Here is a 26,839-nt window from a genome sequence, read left to right as displayed (position 1 = left end):
GTATTTTCGGGATAGTAAATTTCAAAAATAAGTGTATTTCTGGATACAAATACACCTATTTTTACACCTATTTTTTACAAATTTCCTTTAGTAAATTTCCCCCAATATATCCAATTATATATATGAATCTTTTGGGTCTTCAGAGACATGACTAATGTGCAGAATTACCAGTGATGACTTAGTGAATCCCAGAACAGAGAAACATTTAGACTCTGTTTTGTACTTCATCTGTTCTTGATCCACCTTTGAGAACGGTATAATGTCACTGCCATAGCGGTACCCTGTTGGGGCAGAGAGAATGCATTACATTAATTTGGCAGTCTTCAGTCACAGGCAAGCTGGGAATGACTACAAAGTAGACCAGAACAACCTGGGCCTTACCATGTACATATGCTGAGAGCGTTCTACAGTAGCGGACAAGCACCAAGGTGATCCAGATTATAAAATACAACCCAAGTTTTTCTTGGACAACTAACATATGGGCAAAAAGACTACATACTGTAGTAACTAAAAGACACTAGCATGCCTACCAACTCAGAGGAAACTGTGAACGTCTGACACATTATCAAACAATTCCATAAACAAGACAGAACACATAACTGTGAGATCAGTTTCACCACAGCACCGTCCATTAAGATGACTACTATGAGGGGTATTTAATCCCTGCTTATATTTCCGACAGTAAATAGTGGCAGGTGCCTATTTAATGCGGTCATTTCTGACAGCATTGAAGAGGCAGCTCGACAGAACGGACCGACTGGTTTAAAGCGCCCATAAAACTGGTTTAAAGAGACCAAACTGTCCCTGCAGGACAATTTGGTCAGTCAAACAAAACCCCTAGATTGCAGTGTGACTGGACGATTATCACACACATTTGAAATAAATTAGCATATTTGCTTTAAGGTGTACATACACGGTACAATTATTGTATACAATATCGCACTGCATACTGTAGGTTTTGCAATTCAATTCAATGAGATGAGATCTAGTACAAAAAGAATGTGCAGCACAGTGACTTTTTGAGCTGTGCGATGAGATGCGTGATCGGAGTGCGCATCTCGTCACACATAACAATTGTACCGTGTATGGGCACCTTAAGATGCATACACATTAGAAGACTTTGGAAAGGATGCAATGTCCTCAACTATTTCCCTTGAACTCTCAGACAAATGCTATAGTGTGTACACATTGCGCAATCTTGCGCAAGATATCATCATTGGCCACATCCAGGAGTACGCCGTCATTAACAATCCCTACAAATCTTCCTTCATGTTCAAAAGATCAGTAGAAGCAACAAACATTCAGCCCGGAATGTTCTTCAGCATCGTGATCGAGTGAACACCGGACAATTTACTTGATTTATCATCAGAACTCGTCATTAACGTGCACACCGTGTACAAAGTTGTCTAATGTGTAAACAGCTTGACATCCAAAATTCCGATTTTTAACTGTTAAAACATTATTTTAATAGACCACATGTAGCAGTGAAATAATACATGACAACTATTTACTTGGTGGACAAAACCCATATGTATTGAATAGAAATTCTAGATAAAAACTCAAACCTTGAATAGTATCGTCTTTTTGGACTTCTGTTTCTTCATCATTATTTAGACAATAAACCGTTTCCTTCTGTACATCGTCCTTTTTCAAAGTTTTGGCATCTACATTAGCCCATGACTTTTTTACTTTCTCCTGTGTCACCTAAACCAAAAAAAATAGTATTATTACATCAGGTGAGGGTGGTTAGTTCTGCTTCCTGCACTCAGCAACATGATGTGTTACCACTGGGAAAGTAGAACCTACCATAGTGACGATTATAGGGGTTCTGACAGGAGTTCCAGGTCATGTGACTAACTAGCATTTTAAGGAATTAAATTCTCTGCAGTGCAACAGGATGATAAAAAAAATAAACTGATCCAGCAGAGAGAAGTAAATGCGATGACAGGTATAGATGTGGATCTATGTATAGGAACACTATGAAATCCATATATTTATTATATTTAGATAATATTTACTGTAAATATTTTATGCACGTGAAAACAAAGCAAACACAAAAATTAACCTCAAGTAGTGCACGTATTAATGCAGTAGAACCGAAAAATATCTTGGTGCGTACACACGGTTCGATTCCGTTTTCGATTCGATTTCTATTAGATATGGACTATTTGACCTCCTCGGTCAGTTTTTTCTACTCCTTTTCGATTTCCACTATTTCCTATTCGATTTTACATTCGATTTGTTTTTAGATCAACACTGGCTTCCGGCAGGAGATGGACATCGAATCGAATGCTGCAGTGAAAAAATTAGATTTCCACTATATAATTTTGGCTATAATTTTTATTCAATTTACACTACACTGGAGCGCGCATTGGGATCGAATGTAGAAAAACCATTCGATGCTCATTCGATTTTCTATTCGACTTTGCTTATATAGGCAAAATTGAATAGAAAAATAGTGCATATCTCACCGTGTGTATGCTCTAGACTGCATACAGGGACAGAGAAATTACTTTTTCACTTTCCTGTCTTCTTTATGTGGCCACCAGTACTGACATCAGTGTTATTCCTTTTCATTACTCCTTGTTCATTCCATGTTTGGGGCTACCTTACCCAGCAATGCCAATTTATATCCACATATGCACTATATATATATATATATATATATATATATATATATATATATATATATATATATATATATATATATATATATATATATAAACGTCCAAGGTCCGGCACTCCCAATGACCAGTAAGTAACTGGGTCCGGTGCCCTCACAAAGTTGCGAAATAGAGAGGGTGTAGGTGCGGCACTCCGGAGCAATACTTAAATAAAGTCAGACGACAAAGGACTGATTTGACAACGTTTCAGTTGTATTTAACCAACTTTTTTCAAGTCATACATATAAAATAGACAGCGTGTACATACCTTAAGTACTACCAACAATCACCCGTGCAAAGTGAAGCTGCGGCAGAGAGGGCGGGACAATCCCCCGGCCTCGTCGCCGTGCAGTGACGTCATCACGTAGTAGACGCAATGTAATGACAAGTGAACCATCACCATGACAACCAATAAACAATCTGGAGGAAAAAGCAGAAGTACTGGTTACCGGCAAATATGTACATCAATGCGAATATACGCTAACAATACATACAATGCAAGAATGAGCAAACAGAGATGTATAATGTATAACACGTTTCATGAACCCATTAAAAGGTAATGCACAATTAGCGGAAACATGCGTATGAAATACTTTCATTGAGACCCCGGGGAGAGACCACATCTAATTTGTGAATCCACATTGCCTCTCGTTGCAACAATTGCAGGGCCCTATTCCCGCCTCGGATAGAGGGTGGAATCGTATCAATGATGCGGTACCGTAGGGAATTCAAGGGGTGCGAGAATTCTGCGAAGTGCCGTGCTACCGGCTGTTCGCTGGTACCCGCTATGATGGCTTTGCGGATGGCTGCTCGGTGTGCGGCCATCCTGTCCTTGAACTTACACTCGGTTTTGCCGATGTAAGTGAGTCCGCAAGGACAGAGAATCTGGTACACAACATGGTTGGTGTCGCAATTGACGTGGTGCCGAATGGAGATGGATCGGCCAGTGTGGGGATGTTTGAAGGTATTGCCTGCCAACATGAACTGGCATGTGACACACCCGCAGCGAGTGCAGCCCAGCGGTCTGCTAGTGAGGAAAGAACTGGTATGAGGCTTGGACTGGCGTAGTTTAGCCACGTCCGTTTTAACAAGCAGGTCCTTAAGATTTTTTCCCCTCGAGTAACACGGCATCAGAGAAGTATTGGAAAAAGGGAGCGAGGTGTCAGTTGACACTATGGGCCAGTGTTTTTTAGTTATGGCATTAATGGACGGGGAAATCTGGCAAAATTTATTGACCCACGGTAGTTTGGGCTCAGAGGGAAGTGTGTTCTTTTTACTCAACAGGGCAGTACGATCCAAAGTGAGAGCTTTGGTTTTTGCCTGCTGTAACACGCTGTCAGAATAACCTCTGTTGCGAAATTTGCGCATCAGAGCATCAATCTGTATAAGTGCCGTGGAATGATCGCTATTGATCCGCAGGATGCGGATCATTTGGGAGTATGGCAACCCGCGTTTGAGGCTCTGCGGGTGACAGCTGGATGATAACAAGGGTTGATTACGATCAGTGGGTTTTTGGTATAATGTGGTGCTTAATTTGCCGTTGGAAAATGAGATGGATACATCCAGAAATTGCATCAGGCTCTGACTGGCAGAGTAAGTAAATTTGATGGGACATGGGGATTGATTGTGAACTTCGATGACTGTGGCAAACGCTTCTTTGGTGGATGACCAAATGATGAACACGTCATCTATATAACGACCCATGAAAACAATATTGGCAAGGACCTCAGGTCTATTGTAAAATAACACATCTTCTATGGCATACATGACAACATTAGCGTAGCTCGGAGCTGCGCTGGATCCCATCGCGCAGCCCCGAGCCTGTTGGTAAAATTGACCATCATAAAGAAAAAAGTTGTTAGCAAGTACAAGATACAATAAATCGGCAATGGCATTAATCTGAGGTGGAGAAAAAGTACTCTTGTTATGTAGGAACATTTTAGTGGCATGTAGACCAAAGTCATGGGGAATAGAGGTGTATAAACTCACCACATCTAGTCCAATGAGCCAACTGTCCACAGGAATGCAGGTAAGCGCATTGAGTTTGGATAGAAATGATCCTGTATCCAGCAAAAAGCTGGGTTCACATTGAACCAGGGGTTGGAGGATTGAGTCCAGAAAAATGGCAGTCGGCTGAAAAAGCGAAAAAACGTTGTCAAATCAGTCCTTTGTCGTCTGCCTTTATTTAAGTATTGCTCCGGAGTGCCGCACCTACACCCTCTCTATTTCGCAACTTTGTGAGGGCACCGGACCCAGTTACTTACTGGTCATTGGGAGTGCCGGACCTTGGACGTTTACATTGGATCAGACACCGATTTCATCGAGTGAGTGATCGTGTCCGTGCACCCAGCGCAACATTCTACAAACTTTTTCCTGTTCATCGTGGAGCTACCCGCACATTTGTTCTTGTTCCCCACTGGGTGATTCACCTCACAAACCCCTTCACATCGTGGTGTCCACAACCAAGCATGGCGGAGGAAATTGAAGACCTGTTTTCTCACACCAAATACCCCTTGGGAGATATGTTCTCCTATTCAGAAACTGAAGCAGATAAAATTGTCGCGGAAAAAGGGATCAACGACGAGAATGAAGCTACCCCACCTGAAATTCTATTCAGAGACCTTCTTCGTTTGAAGAAAAAAGAGACGGACTTTCATTTGCATAGATTGTCACTCAGTGACTATTATAAAGCCAAGAAGATTCCGCGAGGCTTCCGCGTTCGCAATTGCCCCACCATTGGCCGCTATGACCCCCAGTTTTGCCGCCGCTGGGTGGCCATACTGAACAAATGTTCGTTCGACCTCATTTTACTGGTCATCGAGCACTCTGCAAAAGAACTGGCATCACTTCAAGAAAAGATCACCATCTATGAGGCAGCACATCTACCCTCCCTGTCTGCTGACACTGAACAGAAGTGGATTGAGAAACTCGCTAACCAGGTTTCCCAATATAAACGAGACTTGATCAAATTTAAAAAAGAAAAATTGGTCAAAGTCGACACTGACTACGAGCGACATACAGTATACAAATGGATTACAAACCCCCAGACGCAAGACCAGCGTCGACCTTTTTTCCGTCGCAACCGTAAAATACAAGATCGTTTTGACACCGGGTCCTCGCAAGATTCAGCGAGTTCTAATACCGACCAAGAGCAGCAGTCGACATCAAGGGTCCCTTTAGGCCAAGCTCCCAGATACCACAGAGGCCGAGGAAGAGGCTTTTCACGAGACGGGGCGGCCAGAACAAACGACTTCACACGGGGTCGCAAACCACCTCTGGCGCACAATCAATAATTTTCAATCTTTCTTCCTATGAGCTGTCTACAAGTGAAATGAGCCTGCTCAATAAGGGCCTATCCTTTATCCCTACCGTACAATTTGATCAGCTCCAGTGGAACGTGGAGAAATCCAGACTACATCGCAATCTGAAACTCAAGGAATGGTTTGCCTTGCACCCCAGCCCAGTTACCAACATCAGCAAGAACATTCCAGCACAGCTGAAGAAATTTAAACCTGTTTCTACGTTCGACCCTGTTTCTTATAACCCGAGTATCCGCACCTTTACTCGCATCATCGACCAAGAAGTATCCTCACTTATTGACCCGATGCCTCCTTTGCACCCTAATTTGTCTCCAGCAGAACGTCTTGCACTGAAAACCCTATCAGCCAATCCGAACCTGATCATCCGCGCTGCGGACAAAGGTGGCAGCATTGTGCTGCAGGACCTTTGTGATTATCGTAAAGAAGCTGAATCCCAACTGGCTGACAGAGAAGTCTACTCTTTGCTTTCGAAAGATCCCTCACCTCATTTCAGGCGTCTATTGTCTACATCGCTTAAACAAGCAGTCGACGTGGATCTGTTAACCAAGGACGTCAGTGACATTCTTATACCGGACTTCCCTATTGTCCCCTTATTCTATACCTTACCCAAGGTTCACAAAAGCTTAACAAATCCCCCCGGGCGCCCCATCATCGCTGCCCATGATTCGCTTTTTCAGCCGACTGCCATTTTTCTGGACTCAATCCTCCAACCCCTGGTTCAATGTGAACCCAGCTTTTTGCTGGATACAGGATCATTTCTATCCAAACTCAATGCGCTTACCTGCATTCCTGTGGACAGTTGGCTCATTGGACTAGATGTGGTGAGTTTATACACCTCTATTCCCCATGACTTTGGTCTACATGCCACTAAAATGTTCCTACATAACAAGAGTACTTTTTCTCCACCTCAGATTAATGCCATTGCCGATTTATTGTATCTTGTACTTGCTAACAACTTTTTTCTTTATGATGGTCAATTTTACCAACAGGCTCGGGGCTGCGCGATGGGATCCAGCGCAGCTCCGAGCTACGCTAATGTTGTCATGTATGCCATAGAAGATGTGTTATTTTACAATAGACCTGAGGTCCTTGCCAATATTGTTTTCATGGGTCGTTATATAGATGACGTGTTCATCATTTGGTCATCCACCAAAGAAGCGTTTGCCACAGTCATCGAAGTTCACAATCAATCCCCATGTCCCATCAAATTTACTTACTCTGCCAGTCAGAGCCTGATGCAATTTCTGGATGTATCCATCTCATTTTCCAACGGCAAATTAAGCACCACATTATACCAAAAACCCACTGATCGTAATCAACCCTTGTTATCATCCAGCTGTCACCCGCAGAGCCTCAAACGCGGGTTGCCATACTCCCAAATGATCCGCATCCTGCGGATCAATAGCGATCATTCCACGGCACTTATACAGATTGATGCTCTGATGCGCAAATTTCGCAACAGAGGTTATTCTGACAGCGTGTTACAGCAGGCAAAAACCAAAGCTCTCACTTTGGATCGTACTGCCCTGTTGAGTAAAAAGAACACACTTCCCTCTGAGCCCAAACTACCGTGGGTCAATAAATTTTGCCAGATTTCCCCGTCCATTAATGCCATAACTAAAAAACACTGGCCCATAGTGTCAACTGACACCTCGCTCCCTTTTTCCAATACTTCTCTGATGCCGTGTTACTCGAGGGGAAAAAATCTTAAGGACCTGCTTGTTAAAACGGACGTGGCTAAACTACGCCAGTCCAAGCCTCATACCAGTTCTTTCCTCACTAGCAGACCGCTGGGCTGCACTCGCTGCGGGTGTGTCACATGCCAGTTCATGTTGGCAGGCAATACCTTCAAACATCCCCACACTGGCCGATCCATCTCCATTCGGCACCACGTCAATTGCGACACCAACCATGTTGTGTACCAGATTCTCTGTCCTTGCGGACTCACTTACATCGGCAAAACCGAGTGTAAGTTCAAGGACAGGATGGCCGCACACCGAGCAGCCATCCGCAAAGCCATCATAGCGGGTACCAGCGAACAGCCGGTAGCACGGCACTTCGCAGAATTCTCGCACCCCTTGAATTCCCTACGGTACCGCATCATTGATACGATTCCACCCTCTATCCGAGGCGGGAATAGGGCCCTGCAATTGTTGCAACGAGAGGCAATGTGGATTCACAAATTAGATGTGGTCTCTCCCCGGGGTCTCAATGAAAGTATTTCATACGCATGTTTCCGCTAATTGTGCATTACCTTTTAATGGGTTCATGAAACGTGTTATACATTATACATCTCTGTTTGCTCATTCTTGCATTGTATGTATTGTTAGCGTATATTCGCATTGATGTACATATTTGCCGGTAACCAGTACTTCTGCTTTTTCCTCCAGATTGTTTATTGGTTGTCATGGTGATGGTTCACTTGTCATTACATTGCGTCTACTACGTGATGACGTCACTGCACGGCGACGAGGCCGGGGGATTGTCCCGTCCTCTCTGCCGCAGCTTCACTTTGCACGGGTGATTGTTGGTAGTACTTAAGGTATGTACACGCTGTCTATTTTATATGTATGACTTGAAAAAAGTTGGTTAAATACAACTGAAACGTTGTCAAATCAGTCCTTTGTCGTCTGACTTTATTTAAGTATTGCTCCGGAGTGCCGCACCTACACCCTCTCTATATATATATATATATATATATATATATATATATATATATACATACACACATAATAGACACACACACACACACACACACAAAGTATAAACTGCAGACTTCATATATATCAGCAAAGCAGTATTTGTACAGGTAGGATTTCTAGCGCACGCTCAGCCAGTATGGGTTGCGGCACATCAGACACATGGAAAACAAAGACATTTCTACTGTATGAGGTGTTCTCCATCAATAATTGTAAACCATTAGTTCTACACCCAGGTGTAAGGGGCAGGGTAGAGATCCTCTCATCTCACTGTCCAATTTATATTTTTCTATCTATTCTTTCTATTTGTGTTATTCCATACACTGTACAGCTGTAATATGGTTACTGATATTTTCACCATTCGCTGTAAATTTGCCCTTACAGCAGCAGCAGCTCTACACTGAAAATAAAAACACCCAATCATGCACATTGCAGGGATTGCTCATCTTGTGAATCAAGAGGTACGTACACATTTGTATCCCACGATACGTATAGAAAGGTTGGACCCTATGGTTAGTAGGCAGGGCCATGGCATCGGTCTCCTCTCAATCTTCTTAAAGATAGAAAGTTTTTCCAGACTCTCTCTAAACCAAAAATGGAAAAATAAAAATAAATATTTTAAATTAATGGTGCACAAACTATAAAACTTCATACTGTGCATAAAAACTTTGGATGTGGTATAGCGGGTCGACCACCCTTAGTGAACCCAGCTTAGACACGTGAAGATAGTCATTGGCCGCTAGAGCGGTAATAATGCTAGTTAGACAACGGCGGCTGATCGGCGGAACAATGGTCAATGGTACTTTTTCATGGTTTTTTTGGTGCCGAATGTCACAGGGGTCCCCTGGGATACCATATATGTGCACAGTGTCCCCTCGCATGGCTTGCTATGCTTCGGGCACACTATTCTAACTATGTCCACTTGGATAGTAAAGAATGATCCACCAAGAAAAATGTTGAAAATGTCGCGTTGACCATAGTCCCACCGATCAGCCGCCATGTACCCTCCGTATGCAACAGACAGGAATACGGACAGCCTTGCATTGGAGAAAGTGGGAATTGGTTGAATCATACACATAGGCATTGGTTACATTACAGCAAGGCATATCACTGCATTCTAATGGCCCAATGTGAGATCATCTTAGGTCAGGTCTAATAAATGTGGAAGAAGCATCAGTTCTCTAGAGTGGATCAACAAGCTTAAACTTTACTTTTATAACAGAGCTACAGTGGATGTCAGGCGTACCAGCTTATTTCAGCTTTATGGTTTATAGATGAAAATTTAAAATGATGGGGTTCCTTCATACTTTAAAATAGATGAATAAACCATGTTTATTTAACCCCTTCACGACAATTGACGTATATATACGTCATGGCCGGGAAGTACTTCCCGACCGTTGACGTATATATACGTCATGGCTTAAAACTGTCACTGCGTCTAGAGACGCAGTGACAGAGGGACGATGTCTGCTGTCCCTGACAGCAGACATGTCCCTGCATGCCCAGGGGGGGCTGCGATGCCGCCCCCCCGTCGCCGATCGCTGTGATTGGCTGTTCAGTGTGAACAGCCATTCACAGCGTTTTCCTGTGTCACCGGCGAATAACGTTCGCCGGTGACACGGGATCGGAGGTGATTGGTGCTGTAAAGTACAGCACCAATCACCGCGGGGTGTAAGGGTGACACTGGTGTCACCCCACCTCACCCCGCCCGCCCCCAAAGGCCGTGATTGGTCCGTCGGACCGACGGACCAATCACAGCCGTGGAGGGGGGTTTAAACTAACGGTGACTGCACTGCAGACGCCATTCCGGTCTGGAAAAGCGTGCAGTGCGGTCACCGTGCCCCACCTGCCGCCTATACTGACCAGAACCCTTACCTGATCATTGATCATTGATATTGTGACATTTTGTGACATCCTGTGCTGCATCTTGTGCTGCATCTTGTGCTGCTGCGATTTATTAGATAGATAGTTAGAGAGAGTTAGAGAGAGAGAGATAGAGAGAGATAGAGAGAGATAGAGAGGCCTAGTGCTATATTTTGTGCTGCTGCAGTGTGATAGAGCTATAGATAGAGAGATAGAGAGAGATAGAGAGAGAGAGATAGAGAGAGAGATAGTGACAGATTGTGCTATATATTTTTTATATAACTGAAAGAGATAGAGAGAGATAGAGAGAGATAGAGAGGCCTAGTGCTATATTTTGTGCTGCTGCAGTGTGATAGAGAGAGATAGAGAGAGAGAGATAGAGAGAGAGATAGTGACAGATTGTGCTATATATTTTTTATATAACTGAAAGAGATAGAGAGAGATAGAGAGAGATAGAGAGGCCTAGTGCTATATTTTGTGCTGCTGCAGTGTGATAGAGCTATAGATAGATAGAGAGAGATAGAGAGAGAGAGATAGAGAGATAGTGACAGATTGTGCTATATATTTTTTATATAACTGCTGCAGTGTCATAGAGTGATAGATAGTGAGAGATAGAGAGAGATAGTGATAGAGTGCTAAATTTTGTGTCGGCTGCCCCCGCCTTTTTGTGCTGATCACTATATCTGAGGTGATCAGCAACTTTTTGGGGGTACAGAGGTTTTTTTTTTTTATATATACCTGTCAGTACCACCAAAGGTTGTGCACCTGCTGCCCCTCACTGGTAATCAGTGTCGCATCACTGATCACCTTTTTTTATTTTTTGTGAGTGCTGTGGGGTCTTTTTTACATTTTTTTTTTACACACACTGTGATTTTGTGTGTGTCCTGTGGCCACTGTGCACTGATCAGTGACGTACATCACTGATCAGCTTTTTCGGCATAGGGTTGATCTATTTTTTTTTTTTTTTGATCAAATTCCTGTTGCCTTTGAGCGCTGTTCAGTGACGGACGTTACTGACCAACATCTGTGCTCAATTTTTGGCGCAGGACCTTTTTTTTTTTTTTTAACCCCTTCCATTTTTTTTTTTTTTAACCCCTTCCATTTTTTTTTTTTTTAACCCCTTCCATTTTTTTTTTTTTGAACCCTTCAATTTTTTTTTTTTTGTATTTTTTTTTTTCTGCACTACATACACAATACACACTACATACCCCCTGGGTTGAAATAAAGTTTGTACCCCCCCCTACACTATACACGTGTTGAAACATTTCACTACCAGTTACACAAAAATATAAATGGCATCCCAAATGTCATCCCAAATGTCGTCCCAGTCATCCAGGAGAATGTATTCGGTGGAGGAGGCATATGCCATGCTTGCATCTGACTCTGACACAGCCAGTGAGGCAAGCGGGGAATTTGAAGGATTTGTCTTAAGCTCCTCTTCCTCCTCTGATGATGAGGGACCCCCTCAAAGACGCCCCCGTAGAGCAGCTGAGACCCCCCCCCCCAATAATTGATCTCGTATGGACCCCACCACCAGACAATTTTGAGCCCCAGGTTCCTGAGTTTTTGGCCATCCCAGGAATCCAATTTGATTCAACAGGTCTCAGAGAAATTGACTTTTTCAAATTATTTTTCTCTGATGATTTTATAAATTTAATGGTGGACCAAACTAATTTATATGCCCAGCAGTTTATTGCTCAAAACCCCACGTCATCATTTGCTAGGTGGACCCCTGTAGATGCAGTAGAGATGATGACGTTTTGGGGTCTGGTGTTACATATGGGCATAGTAAAAAAGCCACAAATTAGGCAATATTGGAGTACAGATGTTCTGTACAGCACCCCATTTCACCGTATGGCCATGCCCCGGGCTCGTTTTGAGGCAATCCATAAATTTATACATTACACCGATAATGCACAGTGCCCACCCAGAGATGATCCCACCTTTGACAGGCTATTCAAAGTCAGGCCGGTCATTGATCATTTCAGTGCCAAATTTGCAGAGCTATACATCCCTGATAAATGTATTAGTATCGACGAGTCCCTTATACATTTTAAAGGAAGGGTTAAATTCCGCCAGTACCTTCCCAGTAAGAGGGCAAGGTATGGCATAAAAATGTATAAGCTGTGTGAAAGCACCACAGGGTACACCCACAAGTTTAGGGTATATGAAGGGAAGGATTCAAGAATTGAACCACCAGAATGCCCCCCCTCCCTCGTAGGTGTTAGTGGAAAAATTGTCTGGGATTTAATGCACCCCTTCCTGGATAAGGGTTATCACCTCTATGTGGATAACTTTTACACCAGCATCCCCCTGTTTAAGGCCCTTGGTTCAAGAGGTACAGCAGCTTGCGGTACTGTGCGCAAGAACCAAAGAGGCCTCCCCAAAACGCACATTGCCCAAGTAATGAGAAGGGGTGAAAGCAGGGGAATATGCACCGAAAATATGTTGTTGGTCAAATATAAGGACAAGAGGGATGTCCTTATACTGACAACAATTCATGGAGACAGTACCACCTCCATCCCTGTACGAGGTACCAGTACCCACACCTCCAAACCAAATTGTATCCTAGATTACAATAAGTACATGGGCGGAGTGGATCTTTCAGATCAGGTACTAAAGCCGTACAGTGCCCTGCGGAAAACAAATATCTGGTACAAGAAGCTGGCCGTGTATATCATCCAGATGGCACTGTATAACGCTTACGTGCTATTCCGTTCTACCGGCCAGAGGGGGACATTTATGCACTTTCAAGAGGAAGTCATAAAGAGCCTAACATTTGGGAATCAGCAGGCAGAGGGCCCCAGTACTTCTAGTACTGGCCCCCGTATTGTACCAGGGCAGCATTTTCCCAACGAAATCCCCTCCACTGCAAGAAAGGGCAGGACACAAAAAAGGTGCAAAGTTTGTTATAAAAAGGGAATAAGAAAGGAAACTATTTTCCACTGTGAAACTTGCCCCGACAAACCCGGCCTATGTATAAAGGAGTGCTTTAAAATATACCACACATCTATGGATTATTAGGTTCATCATTTCACCGTGCTTCGGGGGTCTTGCTAATGCCACATAGCACCCACCATTCATTCCACCAGAATCTGAGCTGCAAAATCCAAAAATCACTCCTTCCCTTCTGAGTCCTGCCATGCACCCAACTGGTATTTTTTGGTCACATGTGAGGCATTGCCGTACTCTGGAGAAATGGGGGCACAGATTTTGGGGTGCTTTGTCTCCTTCATTCCTTGTGAAAATGAAAAATTTTGAGCCAGAAGTACATTTTTGTGTAAAAAAATGTATTTTTTTCATTTTCACTGCCCAGTTGTACCAAAATTGATGAAACCCCTGGGGGTTTGAAATGTACACTATACCCCTAGATGAATTCCCTGAGGGGTGTAGTTTGCAAAATGGGGTGACTTGTGGGGGGGTTCCACTGTATTGGTAATGCAACATAGCACCCACCATTCATTCCACCAAAATCTTTGCTGCAAAATCCAAAAATCACTCCTTCCCTTCTGAGTCCTGCCATGCACCCAACTGGTATTTTTTGGTCACATGTGAGGCATTGCCGTACTCTGGAGAAATGGGGGCACAGATTTTGGGGTGCTTTGTCTCCTTCATTCCTTGTGAAAATGAAAAATTTTGAGCCAGAAGTACATTTTTGTGTAAAAAAATGTATTTTTTTCATTTTCACTGCCCAGTTGTACCAAAATTGATGAAACCCCTGGGGGTTTGAAATGTACACTATACCCCTAGATGAATTCCCTGAGGGGTGTAGTTTGCAAAATGGGGTGACTTGTGGGGGGGTTCCACTGTATTGGTAATGCAACATAGCACCCACCATTCATTCCACCAAAATCTTTGCTGCAAAATCCAAAAATCACTCCTTCCCTTCTGAGTCCTGCCATGCACCCAACTGGTATTTTTTGGTCACATGTGAGGCATTGCCGTACTCTGGAGAAATGGGGGCACAGATTTTGGGGTGCTTTGTCTCCTTCATTCCTTGTGAAAATGATAAATTTTGAGCCAGAACTGCATGTTTGTGTAAAAAAATGTAATTTTCCATTTTCACATCCCAGTTATACCAAAATTGGTGAAACCCCTGGGGGTTTGAAATGTACACTATACCCCTAGATGAATTCCCTGAGGGGTGTAGTTTGCAAAATGGGGTCACTTGTGGGGGGGTTCCACTGTATTGGTGCTTGGGGGGTCTTGCTAATGCGACATAGCACCCACCAAAATTCCACCAGAATCTGAGCTGCAAAATCCAAAAATCACTCCTTCCCTTCTAAGTCCTGCCATGCACCCAACTGGTATTTTTTGGTCACATGTGAGGCATTGCCGTACTCGGGAGAAATTGGGGCACAGATTTTGGGGTGCTTTGTCTCCTTCATTCCTTGTGAAAATGAAAAATTTTGAGCCAGAACTGCATGTTTGTGTAAAAAAATGTAATTTTCCATTTTCACATCCCAGTTGTACCAAAATTGGTGAAACCCCTGGGGGTTTGAAATGTACACTATACCCCTAGATGAATTCCCTGAGGGGTGTACTTTGCAAAATGGGGTGACTTGTGGGGGGGTTCCACTGTATTGGTGCTTGGGGGGTCTTGCTAATGCGACATAGCACCCACCAAAAAACCACCAGAATCTGAGCTGCAAAATCTAAAAATCACTCCTTCCCTTCTAAGTCCTGCCATGCACCCAACTGGTATTTTTTGGTCACATGTGAGGCATTGCCGTACTCTGGAGAAATTGGGGCACAGATTTTGGGGTGCATTGTCTCCTTCATTCCTTGTGAAAATGAAAAATTTTGAGCCAGAACTGCATGTTTGTGTAAAAAAATGTAATTTTCCATTTTCACATCCCAGTTGTACCAAAATTGGTGAAACCCCTGGGGGTTTGAAATGTACACTATACCCCTAGATGAATTCCCTGAGGGGTGTACTTTGCAAAATGGGGTGACTTGTGGGGGGGTTCCACTGTATTGGTGCTTTGGGAGTCTTGCTAATGCAACATAGCACCCACCATTCATTCCACCAAAATCTTTGCTGCAAAATCCAAAAATCACTCCTTCCCTTCTGAGTCCTGCCATGCACCCAACTGGTATTTTTTGGTCACATGTGAGGCATTGCCGTACTCGGGAGAAATTGGGGCACAGATTTTGGGGTGCATTGTCTCCTTCATTCCTTGTGAAAATGAAAAATTTTGAGCCAGAACTGCATGTTTGTGTAAAAAAATGTAATTTTCCATTTTCACATCCCAGTTGTACCAAAATTGGTGAAACCCCTGGGGGTTTGAAATGTACACTATACCCCTAGATGAATTCCCTGAGGGGTGTACTTTGCAAAATGGGGTGACTTGTGGGGGGGTTCCACTGTATTGGTGCTTGGGGGGTCTTGCTAATGCGACATAGCACCCACCAAAAAACCACCAGAATCTGAGCTGCAAAATCTAAAAATCACTCCTTCCCTTCTAAGTCCTGCCATGCACCCAACTGGTATTTTTTGGTCACATGTGAGGCATTGCCGTACTCTGGAGAAATTGGGGCACAGATTTTGGGGTGCATTGTCTCCTTCATTCCTTGTGAAAATGAAAAATTTTGAGCCAGAACTGCATGTTTGTGTAAAAAAATGTAATTTTCCATTTTCACATCCCAGTTGTACCAAAATTGGTGAAACCCCTGGGGGTTTGAAATGTACACTATACCCCTAGATGAATTCCCTGAGGGGTGTACTTTGCAAAATGGGGTGACTTGTGGGGGGGTTCCACTGTATTGGTGCTTTGGGAGTCTTGCTAATGCAACATAGCACCCACCATTCATTCCACCGAAATCTTTGCTGCAAAATCCAAAAATCACTCCTTCCCTTCTGAGTCCTGCCATGCACCCAACTGGTATTTTTTGGTCACATGTGAGGCATTGCCGTACTCGGGAGAAATTGGGGCACAGATTTTGGGGTGCTTTGTCTCCTTCATTCCTTGTGAAAATGAAAAATTTTGAGCCAGAACTGCATGTTTGTGTAAAAAAATGTAATTTTCCATTTTCACATCCCAGTTGTACCAAAATTGGTGAAACCCCTGGGGGTTTGAAATGTACACTATACCCCTAGATGAATTCCCTGAGGGGTGTACTTTGCAAAATGGGGTGACTTGTGGGGGGGTTCCACTGTATTGGTGCAACATAGCACCCACCATTCATTCCACCAAAATCTGTGCTGCAAAATCCAAAAATCACTCCTTCCCTTCTGAGTCCTGCCATGCACCCAACTGGTATTTTTTGGTCACATGTGAGGCATTGCCGTACTCGGGAGAAATTGGGGCACAGATTTTGGGGTGCTTTGTCTCCTTCATTCCTTGTGAAAATGAAAAATTTTGAGCCAGAACTGCATGTTTGTGTAAAAAAATGTAATTTTTCATTTTCACATCCCAGTTGTACCAAAATTGGTGAAACCCCTGGGGGTTTGAAATGTACACTATACCCCTAGATGAATTCCCTGAGGGGTGTAGATTGCAAAATGGGGTGACTTGTGGGGGAGGTTCCTAACTTTTAGCACTTATGGTGCCTAGAAACCTACATGGTGCCTAAAAAAAAATCTCATAAAAAGTAGGCTCCAAAATCAAGTAGGTGCTCCTTCTATTATGAAGCCTGTGGTTTGGTCAACGTGCACACTAGGGCCACATATAGGATATTTTTGAAAACAAAAGAATTGGGGGAATCAATTTTTAGTCACATTTCTCTAGTAAAATCTACTGTATTCGTTAGAAAAATGTATTAAAATTGAAACTCTGCAAAAAAAAAGAAATTTTGAAATTTCACCTACACTTTGTTTTAATTCCTGTGAAACACCTAAAGGGTTAACAAACTTCCAAAATGCTGTTTTGAATACTGTAAGGGGTGCAGTTTTTGAAATGGCATCATTTATGGGGGTGTCTCACATACAAGTCCCTCAAAGTCACATCAGAACTGAACTGGTCCCTAAAAAAATCAGTGTTTGAAATTTTCATGAAAATTTGAGAATTTGCTATTCATATTGTAAGCCTCCTAGTGTCCAAAAAAATTAAAAGGAAGTTGAAATAATGATGGAAACATAAAGTAGACATATGGTCTATGTTAGTTATTAACTATTTTGAGTGGTATGATTATTTGTCTCACAAGCAGAAAATTTAACATTTTGCAAATTGCAAAATTTTCCATTTTTTCACGATATTTTGGTATTTTTCACAAAAAAACACAGACTGTATCGACGAAAATTTACCACTAACTTGAAGTACAATGTGTCACGAGAAAACAATCTCAAAATCACTGGGATAAGTAAAAGCAAAAAAAAGTTATCCCCACTTAAGTGAGACATGTCAGATTTGAAAAAAAGGGCTCTGTCATGAAGGCACAAACTGGCTCTGTCATGAAGGGGTTAAATAAAAAATGTTTTTCGGAATAGGAAATGTGAATACCTGAAAGTGTAAACTTCATCCAGTCCCTCTTCACCTTCCAGAGAGAACATGATCTTCCTCACCATCTGGATTCCATCTTTCTGTTGGTCAGAGAGTCCTTTGCCGGGGCCTCCTCTTCTGTTGTCATTTCCTCTCCCCAAGGCCCTGTCCCCGGCTCCATCCTCCTCCTCCTCCTCATCATCAAGGCCAAAAGGCAGGCTGCACCAACCCAAGGAAACACACTTAATGGTTGTGGACTAAGAGTGGACTCTGTGAACTTACCACTAATGCAATACATATTGCAAACTTTGAGTTCAACCGATATTCAAGAAAATTAACCTCAATAAAGACCAGTGACATCACTGAGGCACAAAAAAACTAAGGCACATTGATATCACTTGTGCACAGTGAAAACATAGGCTATACCTTAATTAATACTGGTTCAATATACCCATTTTGTAATAGAAGAGATGAAACCTCACAAATGAGCTTGTGTTGCTCTCTCAAAAGCCCGAATTTAGCAATGCCATCCCCTCCCCCATAAAGGAGAATAGAATATACAGACACATTACAATGTTTGCAGTGCATGCTGGGAGTCTACTGAAATTTCTTTAGCTGCTGCCACTTACAAGAACTGTAAGGAGATGTCAGCCTTCTTTAGGTTGGCCATAATGATCTGCAGCTGATCCTCACTGTAGGGACTGCTTAGGTCTGTAAACACCGCAATAAGCAGTTTATCATATTTCTTTCCTCTAAGATAAGAAAGGTAAAACACAGAATGGATCATTTAGAAAATTCCACAGATGTCACAAGATTCCTTTTATTTAGTAATAGACCAATATTAAAACACGGCAATAAATAAAATCATAATCTTGAAATAAACTATACTCCAGCTAACCGGTTTTATTTACATTTAGAGTTTTTATAGCATGCACATTGCATATATACAATATGTTATAAAACATGTCGGGTCCACATGGGCCGATGCGGCAGAAGCCAATATGGATTCAGTATCAGCAGCCGCCAGGACTTGGCATTGGCTGGCAGGGAGGGATGAACAGCACGGCAGGGAGAGCGTGGGCCATGCTGCATTGAGGCCCTTGTTCTGAGATAGTAGAAATAGACTGTGCTGCCCAGTGTATTTCTACATTTGATTCCGATGCTGCAGGTCCGTGCATCGTGATCAAATCGGGAGCTGCATAGCACAGATCGACTTGCATGATGCGCTTTTTTGTTTTTTACTATATAGTCAAAATCAATAGTTCAAATCGCACTGTGTGGACATATTAGCCACATCCAGCCTGACACTGCCACACATATTGTACATTTGGGACTAGCGCTAAAGAGGATAAACAAAGATGGGTTTTATACTTCAACAACACTAGTTATTCTGTACAATGTTCTATAATAAATAGGGGTGTGGTATATGGTCCCGACAGTCGGGATCCCAACGGGGCGAGAGCAACAAAGCCCCTTGTGGCCACGGTGGCTTGCTACGCTTGCCATCTATTCGATTCTCCCTCTATAGGGGTCGTGGACCCCCACACGGGAAAATAGCCGGTGGCCCTCGGGACCCCGAGTGTCAGGGTTTTGACAGTCGGGATCCCGATGTCAGGGTAATGACTGTCGGGATCCCAACTGTCGGGAAACTGTCCGGCACCCAATAAAAGTGACTGACAGTTTGTGCACACACAAAAAAATAAATTAATTTAGCGTTATAGAAACACACACAATAATATGCTACCACAGTACAGACGCCTACAGCCAGTGCGGACAGAGGAGCGTTACCAACATGAAATTATCAGTAGTCACATAATTACGGATGATCCAAAGGTGTTTAAGATACATAGATCACAGACATCTATTTGCTCCTGGCTATAGGATTCATCTGTGTATTTCAGTACAATATGTACATTGATCACTTACAATGTTTCCTTCTGGAGAATGTCCATGGAGACAATAAGGGCATCGAGAACTAGGGTTGTTAAGGATGTGTCACATTTATAGGAACACAGTGAGGTGAAGTAGAGTGTGATAACAGGACGCATTAAATTACAAGAAGAATGAGTAAGGCATACATCCTGGAGCCCAAATTCTCATCATTCAAGTGTCACCCACTGAGCAAACCTCATCATCCAGCACCTGCTCTCCAATCCCATACTTCCTAGTCAGCATCTACTCCATGTGACTTTACAATCAAAGGGGTGGTCTTGGGGGGGCTAGCATGGCAGACTGGGACATAGCCAGAACATTCTTACAGCCTTTTCCCAGAAATTAGCAAAATAGGAGAATTTAAAGTTCCATCCCAATGGAGGCAAGGCTATTCTTAGTTGGAGTTCTGTTGGCAGCTGTTGCAGCAGAGGTTAGTTGCTGAATATGATCCCCACTTGCTTGGATGTCAGGATCAAGGTAGTATGAAACCCTGCAAGGTACAAGCTATAATTAACCTTAGTGGTTTAGGGGGTGCTTGACTAAAGCAGACTCATGTCTTCTCAGCTGTGAACACTAAAACCCATTAGGTATCTTACTAGAGTTGAATGTGGATTATTTAGTTGATTCTAAATCGCAAGCAATACTAATTCACCTAAATTGCTTATATTCTGCAAAACACATGGTGTGCAAACCTGGGCATTCCTGGGCAGTGGTTCCTCAGACACATGAAGATGGCTCATCTTATAGGCGAGTTATGGATGGGCACTTGATCTTTGAGAAAGCCACCAATAGAGGCAGGCAGGGAAACGCTTCAGTCCTGATTAGCTTACCATCCAAATAACACCGGCCGGCACACGGTCTGGACTGTGAACCGGGGTATGGTCTCTAAGTATCCAGGTATTCTAGCATTTATTAGATCGCTACAGCCACTATTCAAGTATTGCCTGCCCTGACTATGGTATTCAGCCACTTGATTGGAGAAGTGCTACTCTTGACAGACCACTAAGTCTGCTCTATTGATACCCACATAGAATGTATTAAATTCTAACTGAAGTTTGCACACTGAGCTAATAACAACTATTGGCCTATCATCCGTTAAGCTATTGGCCTATCATCCGTTAAGCAATTGCATATCAGTGGACTATCAATCAGGCTTTTAGCCAGAAAAGACTTTTTGTATTTTAGAGTTTTTTGCACTTTTTTCAAAAAACTGCTTTTTTCTTTTTTTGGTAAAATTTTTAATATTTATGTTTTTTTCTGCTGTATTGGCCGGTACATATCTTTGTACTTATTAAATGTAATGTTATTTTTATGTATATTTATTTAATTAATATAAATGTTATATTGATTATAATCCATTTTTTTGACTGGCTTTTATTATCACTATGGTTCTTATGTATTATCTGGGCTCCCATGTTAAATGCACCCCATTTTTTCATACCCCTACTATCCAACTACGCATGGAGTTGATTTTATATAGTGTGGTGTGCGCAGCGAGCCACCGTGCCCGAAGCATGGCGAGCGCAGCGAGCCCCGCAAGGGGACGCGGTCTCATAAGAAAAACGGGAGCCCAGATATTACATAAGTACCATCATTATTATTAATATTTGTTCCTAGCGCTATCTTTATCTATTTTTTTTCTGTTTTGTCTACAGGGATTGGTAATTCCGCCTAGCTAGCAGCTGGAACACCACATATATAGGGTTCATTTAGCGCTCACTACTCCTTATTTGAGATATGGATGCGTTATGGGCTTGTCACTTTTTATGAATCCCAGAACTTCACCCCTTCAGTGGTGTTTTTTTTTCGGGAGCACTCCCCACAAGGCAGGTTTTTTGTTAGCTCTTCCTTAAAAAAATGCCGGTACTTGTGTATTATTACGGCGCCCACATTTTCTTAATTCTTATTTATTTGTTACCATCTATATAGCACACAAAACGCAGTGCTTCACAAAGAAAATTTCATTCATTCACATCAGTCTCTGTACCAGTGGAATTACAATCTATATTTACACCAGGAAAGGGCTCACACTAGCATTAGCAGATATTTGCAGATTTGACTATCACGAAAAACCGCTAAAGTGGCAAACTCCTTCTTTAAATGGACAAAACCATGTGCAGGTGAGGCTGATGTAACATGTGCAGAGAGAGTTACATTTAGGCGAGTTATTTTGTTTCTGTGCAGGGTAAATACTGGCTGCTTTATTTTTACACTGCAATATAGATATCAGTTTGAATTACAAACCCCATCCAAATCTAAAGGTGGCCATACACGAGCAGATTTATCTGCAGATCTGTCTGGTTGGAACAAATACATGGTTATGGATGAGAGCAAATGACAGTTGAGATCTGAAGATAAATCTTAGTAGTGTATGGGCACCTTAACTCTCTCTGCACGTTACATCTGCCCCACCTGCAGGGCACATGGTTTTGTCCATTACATAAGTAGTTTGCTTTTGAAAACCAACATGAATTAGGAGCTATATGTGATAGTAGATATAGATTGTCATTCCACTGGGACAGAGACTAATGTGAATGAATGAAATATTCTTTGTGAAGCACTGCGTTTTGTGTGCTACATAGATGGTAACAAATAAATAAGAATTAAGTTTTATTTGTTTACCAACAAGAATGTATATAGGTGTTTTGGGTGAGCCTGTGAGGGGGGGGGGGGGGGCATAGCAGTGTGTCTTCAGACATGGTAAGTACTCTTGTCCTGGAACATAGAGGTGTTATCCATCTTCCTAAAGATATTCGGACAGGGGTGAATGTTTGTATATCTTTTTTTGTACCCTCTAAACTCTTTATTATTGAATGGCTGGTATGGAAAAAATTCTCAGATTTACTCAATAAATATTTCTAATTACATAAAACATTTATTAAATATGGCCGGTCAATAATTGAACCTTTTAAATGAGCACAATATATACTCAATGGAATTCTATATCTCATTTCCTTAGACTTTGATTTCCAGTGGTACAAAGGATTATTCTTTTATAACATTGCGTCTTCTGACATTATTTAATATACAGAGAACTGTTTTGCTGTACTCATTTAGAAGGTAAAATTATTGACAGGTTATATTTAATAAAAGGTTTACTATGAATTCTTTCAGTCCAGCCATTAAATACAAAGAAACGCAGAAGGTACAAATAGGATATTGTAAGTTTGGGATTTGTTTACCCATTACTATGTATCCACAGGCATATTTACTATTCTGCTGCTAATAAATGATTGGAATAATACAGTTTAGATCAATAATATTAAATCTAGCATCTGATTTTTTTATTTTTTTTTATTTTGAGGTGATATTTCCAAAGTGGAAACTCAAGTTATTTTGAAGAAAGGGATTTAAATAAATTAGGTAGCGAAGCGATGACTGTGCCGTCAGGGTGGTGGTCTGCCTTTCCCTCTCCACACAGAGAATACTTTTGCTGGCCAGACATATCGGCAACCCAATCCTTCCCCAATTCTGGGACATGTTACAACTGCAAGTAGCATTTCTGTACAACACCTTCCAGAGCAGGGCTCTCTCTTCCATTGGGCATAATGGGCAGATAAGGGCCCACAGCAGACAGATATCAGTCACCGGAAAAGAGGGCTTGCCTTTTCTCAGTGACAATGGCTGCCAGGTCAACCTCCCACTCTGCCCCTGGTCAGGTAAGCCATGCCTCTGTTGTGTCTTTAGGGGACTTGCTGCTGGAAAAGAGAGCCACTTCCTGTCAAGAATCCGGAGGCAGGGAGTCAGATCAGCCCTTTGTGCAGAAGGTATCCTTACTGTGGCTCCTTCAGTCACAGTCTGCGGCTGTCAGCAGCTCTGGTCCCTTCTCAGATGTCTCCTCCCAGCACTGGAGTTCCTGTTCTCTGGCTGATACCTAAGACTGCCCCAATGGTCAGAGAGCATTAACTTTTACAAAGTGCTGTCCTGCACACCCCTCTTCCTGACAGGGCTGTGAGACACCGCATCCAGCGAGGTGCAGTCAACTAGAACTTCCACTTACACACCGGCTTCTGCAGCTCCTGTCAAGTGTGAGAAGGGCAGTGTGCTCTGGGTGAGTGAAAACAGTGTGTGTGTGTGTGTGTGTGTGTGGGGGGGGGTGGGGGGGGGGGGGTAGTGTTCAGTGTACTCTATATGTGAGGACGGTTGCTTAATACAGGGGCCTATGCTGCAGAGTGCACCTAAAACAATGTCATGTAAAATTTCAACACTGAAAAGTGACATCTGAAACACATCCTGACTTCAATTCACTCTTCTGACTTTAGAAACATTTAGCTAAACTGAGCCGAACTTGAAGAGGAATTTGGAAAAGTAAACTAATCTTATTTGGGCTCATACATTTGCAGCTTTAAATAAAGTAAAAGAAGAAAGCATAAGTGAGTGAATGATGGTGATACAACAATCACTATGCACAATCTGATTCAGCTCCGTAGTAGGCAGGATACAGTCGGCTTGCTCATCACCAGGCTGGATAACATTCTGAATCTCCTCCAGAAGATCGAAGTCCGGTAGCATGAGATGTCGCTGCACTGTGATGTTCTGATACTGATCCCTATCAGCCAGCGCATTCTTTGTGTCATTGGTTCCGAACAGCACCAAAGCAATCTCATCCTTGTTCTCTGCAAACACCTAACACAAATCATCAGCACATTAATGGAGAAAAATACTGGTGTGTATCATTCAAACAGTAATACTATCGGAGTGGTCTTACTGGACATAAAACGTGTCCGAGAAACACACTAAACATCACATGGAGAAGACAATCGTGCCCATTGGAATGATGTAAATATGGACTTTATCTGTGTCTCCGAGCAAAGATGAAGGTCTTAGTTAATTGACATTATATGCAGCCTTGAGAAGATATTCTGAAGCCTCATCACCTGTTCCTATCAAACACAAGCTCAATATACACACTGCACCACAGAAACTTCTACGTCAGCAAACTGAAGGAGAACGTACAGAAGACTTGTTATCCATATATGTAAATGCTTTAAATAAGTTAGATAGAATATTCTAATATATGAGACAACCCCTTGTTATATGTGCCCAATAGAAAAGTAGGATGGTACATATGTGTAAAATGAATGAGCTGGGCTGAGCTGAGATGGGAAGAGCTATAATACCATCTTGAACGATGCCTGAAGCATACAAGCTCAGCTCCATGCCTCCCTGTCTGTCTGAATAAATCACATCATTTATAAGAAATATGGAGTCGAAGGTCATTATTCATTTTTACCCAACCCTTCAATGAAGATCCAAACCCTATATTATAGGGAAGCCACATTACTAGACAAAGCCCATCCTCAGCTTAATACACATTAATAGTGCATGAAAATGCTCATTAAAAATAGTAAATGTTGATGTTATCTAAAAAGCAAAAAATGGGTACAAACTAAGAACTGCCCATGAGTTAACATGGGACAAAAGTACAACATAATGTGCTGTGTGGTAAAAAAAAACACATGAAAATCATATTAAACATGCGTTTAAAGCGACTTCATACCCATTTCTCACTGCCTATGTGTGAGCAAAGCCTAAACATTTCGGGAGCCTGTCTGAACTGAAGCTACTTGTTACGTTTCACTATGAAAAAGATGTATCCTCAGAGACGAGATCATACCACTTCCTAAGCACCAGATTATAATGGATTCATATTTAATGCCCTTTATATAGCATTGCATATTCTTCAGCAATATAAATATTTTATGCTATGACATTACATAACCTCGTGTGGTACTACCAGAAGTGTCAAATATCTACAATATTACATAGACAATATCTAGTATTGTTGTTCACTATGATAAAACAGAACTTGTATTAGAACACTTATAATATTAATTGGAAAAGTTTGGAGCCAGCAAAGTAATTAAAATCATAAAAGTGCTGAACAATTGTGTTATAAAAACAGCACAGCCTGTGCTGCTGGAATATTACAGCATTATATGCTTATATAATAAAAAACTGATTTATAGAATATAGAAAGTAGTAATCTCTTCTGACATTCACTTCTTATGTTTTTAATTACTTTGCTGACACAATAATATGTTTGAAACTAATATTTTAAATTCTCTCATAGAAAAACTTACATTTTATTGTAATATTGAGACAACAGTACCAGCTTTATGAGGCTACAAACAGTAGGCCAACTCCTGGGGCTACTGTATATAACAACTTAGTAAACAGACGCTTCTCTGCATGTTGGAGCTGAAAATTTAAAGCGGAAATAACATTCAATATAAATCCCACAGTGCTTTACAATGAATCCAAGTTCAGCTCCAACCTGCAGAGAAATATAGCCCAAGTCTGGAACAGGAGGAATGGGAAGCAATACGCTACTACTGAACAGCTAAATTCTAAACAATGCTAAATATCTCACATTCTGAAAAGGTATGTCAATATTTATAGTGAATTCACTCGCAAATCCATATGGAATTGCTGAACCACCAAAAAGGATTTTTCTGTCTGTGCAATTGTGAGTGGAGCTGAGGCTTCTACTAATCTGCATCTGAGACAGCTTGGAAGTGGTCATTAATTCAGTCACAGACTCTCCTGAAAAAAGCCTGGGCACGCCTGTTTTTTTTCTGACACCCCCAGAAAATGCCCACTTTCCACCTCCACACGCCTGCTTCCTGTGAGTCAAATTGTGAGGGGATTCCATCTACGATCCATACACATTTTCTGTAGCTATTTCCCCTGTTGCATGCGAACTATACACGATAATCGTGCAATTTGCGAATTCTCTAATTAGTGGTGAGGGCTAAATCAGGCCCCTGGTCAGTTAATTAGCCATGTGCACATTAATGAGTATGCTTGGCTGAGGTTCTGTCTCCTTAAGACCACAAGCTTGCAGCCGTAAAACCAGAAGGAAGCATTTTTTGTTATAAAAATCTATGGTCAATCATACAGGATCTGTGCAGTGACTGGCCAGAAGGGCAGACTTACAC

The 26,839-nt window shown here is 42.1% G+C and overlaps 1 protein-coding gene across 1 annotated transcript in view; it reads right to left on the bottom strand.

The window, feature by feature from the left end:
• The window catches only part of XRCC5 (X-ray repair cross complementing 5), a 105,592-nt gene that overhangs the window by 58,476 nt on the left and 20,277 nt on the right, over positions 1 to 26,839 (bottom strand). Inside the window, 7 exon segments of the mRNA XM_083153680.1 lie at positions 169 to 281; positions 1,566 to 1,704; positions 9,152 to 9,266; positions 17,988 to 18,185; positions 18,596 to 18,718; positions 19,893 to 19,941; positions 24,341 to 24,524. Of these exon segments, the coding sequence (XP_083009806.1) occupies positions 169 to 281; positions 1,566 to 1,704; positions 9,152 to 9,266; positions 17,988 to 18,185; positions 18,596 to 18,718; positions 19,893 to 19,941; positions 24,341 to 24,524 (921 nt within the window).

The sequence above is a fragment of the Crinia signifera genome, chromosome 7 (assembly GCF_055691185.1).
Source record: "Crinia signifera chromosome 7, ASM5569118v1, whole genome shotgun sequence".
Lineage (NCBI taxonomy): Eukaryota > Metazoa > Chordata > Amphibia > Anura > Myobatrachidae > Crinia > Crinia signifera.
The sequence above is the reverse complement of the archived record's forward strand: the minus strand, read 5'-3'. Positions and strand labels throughout refer to the sequence as shown.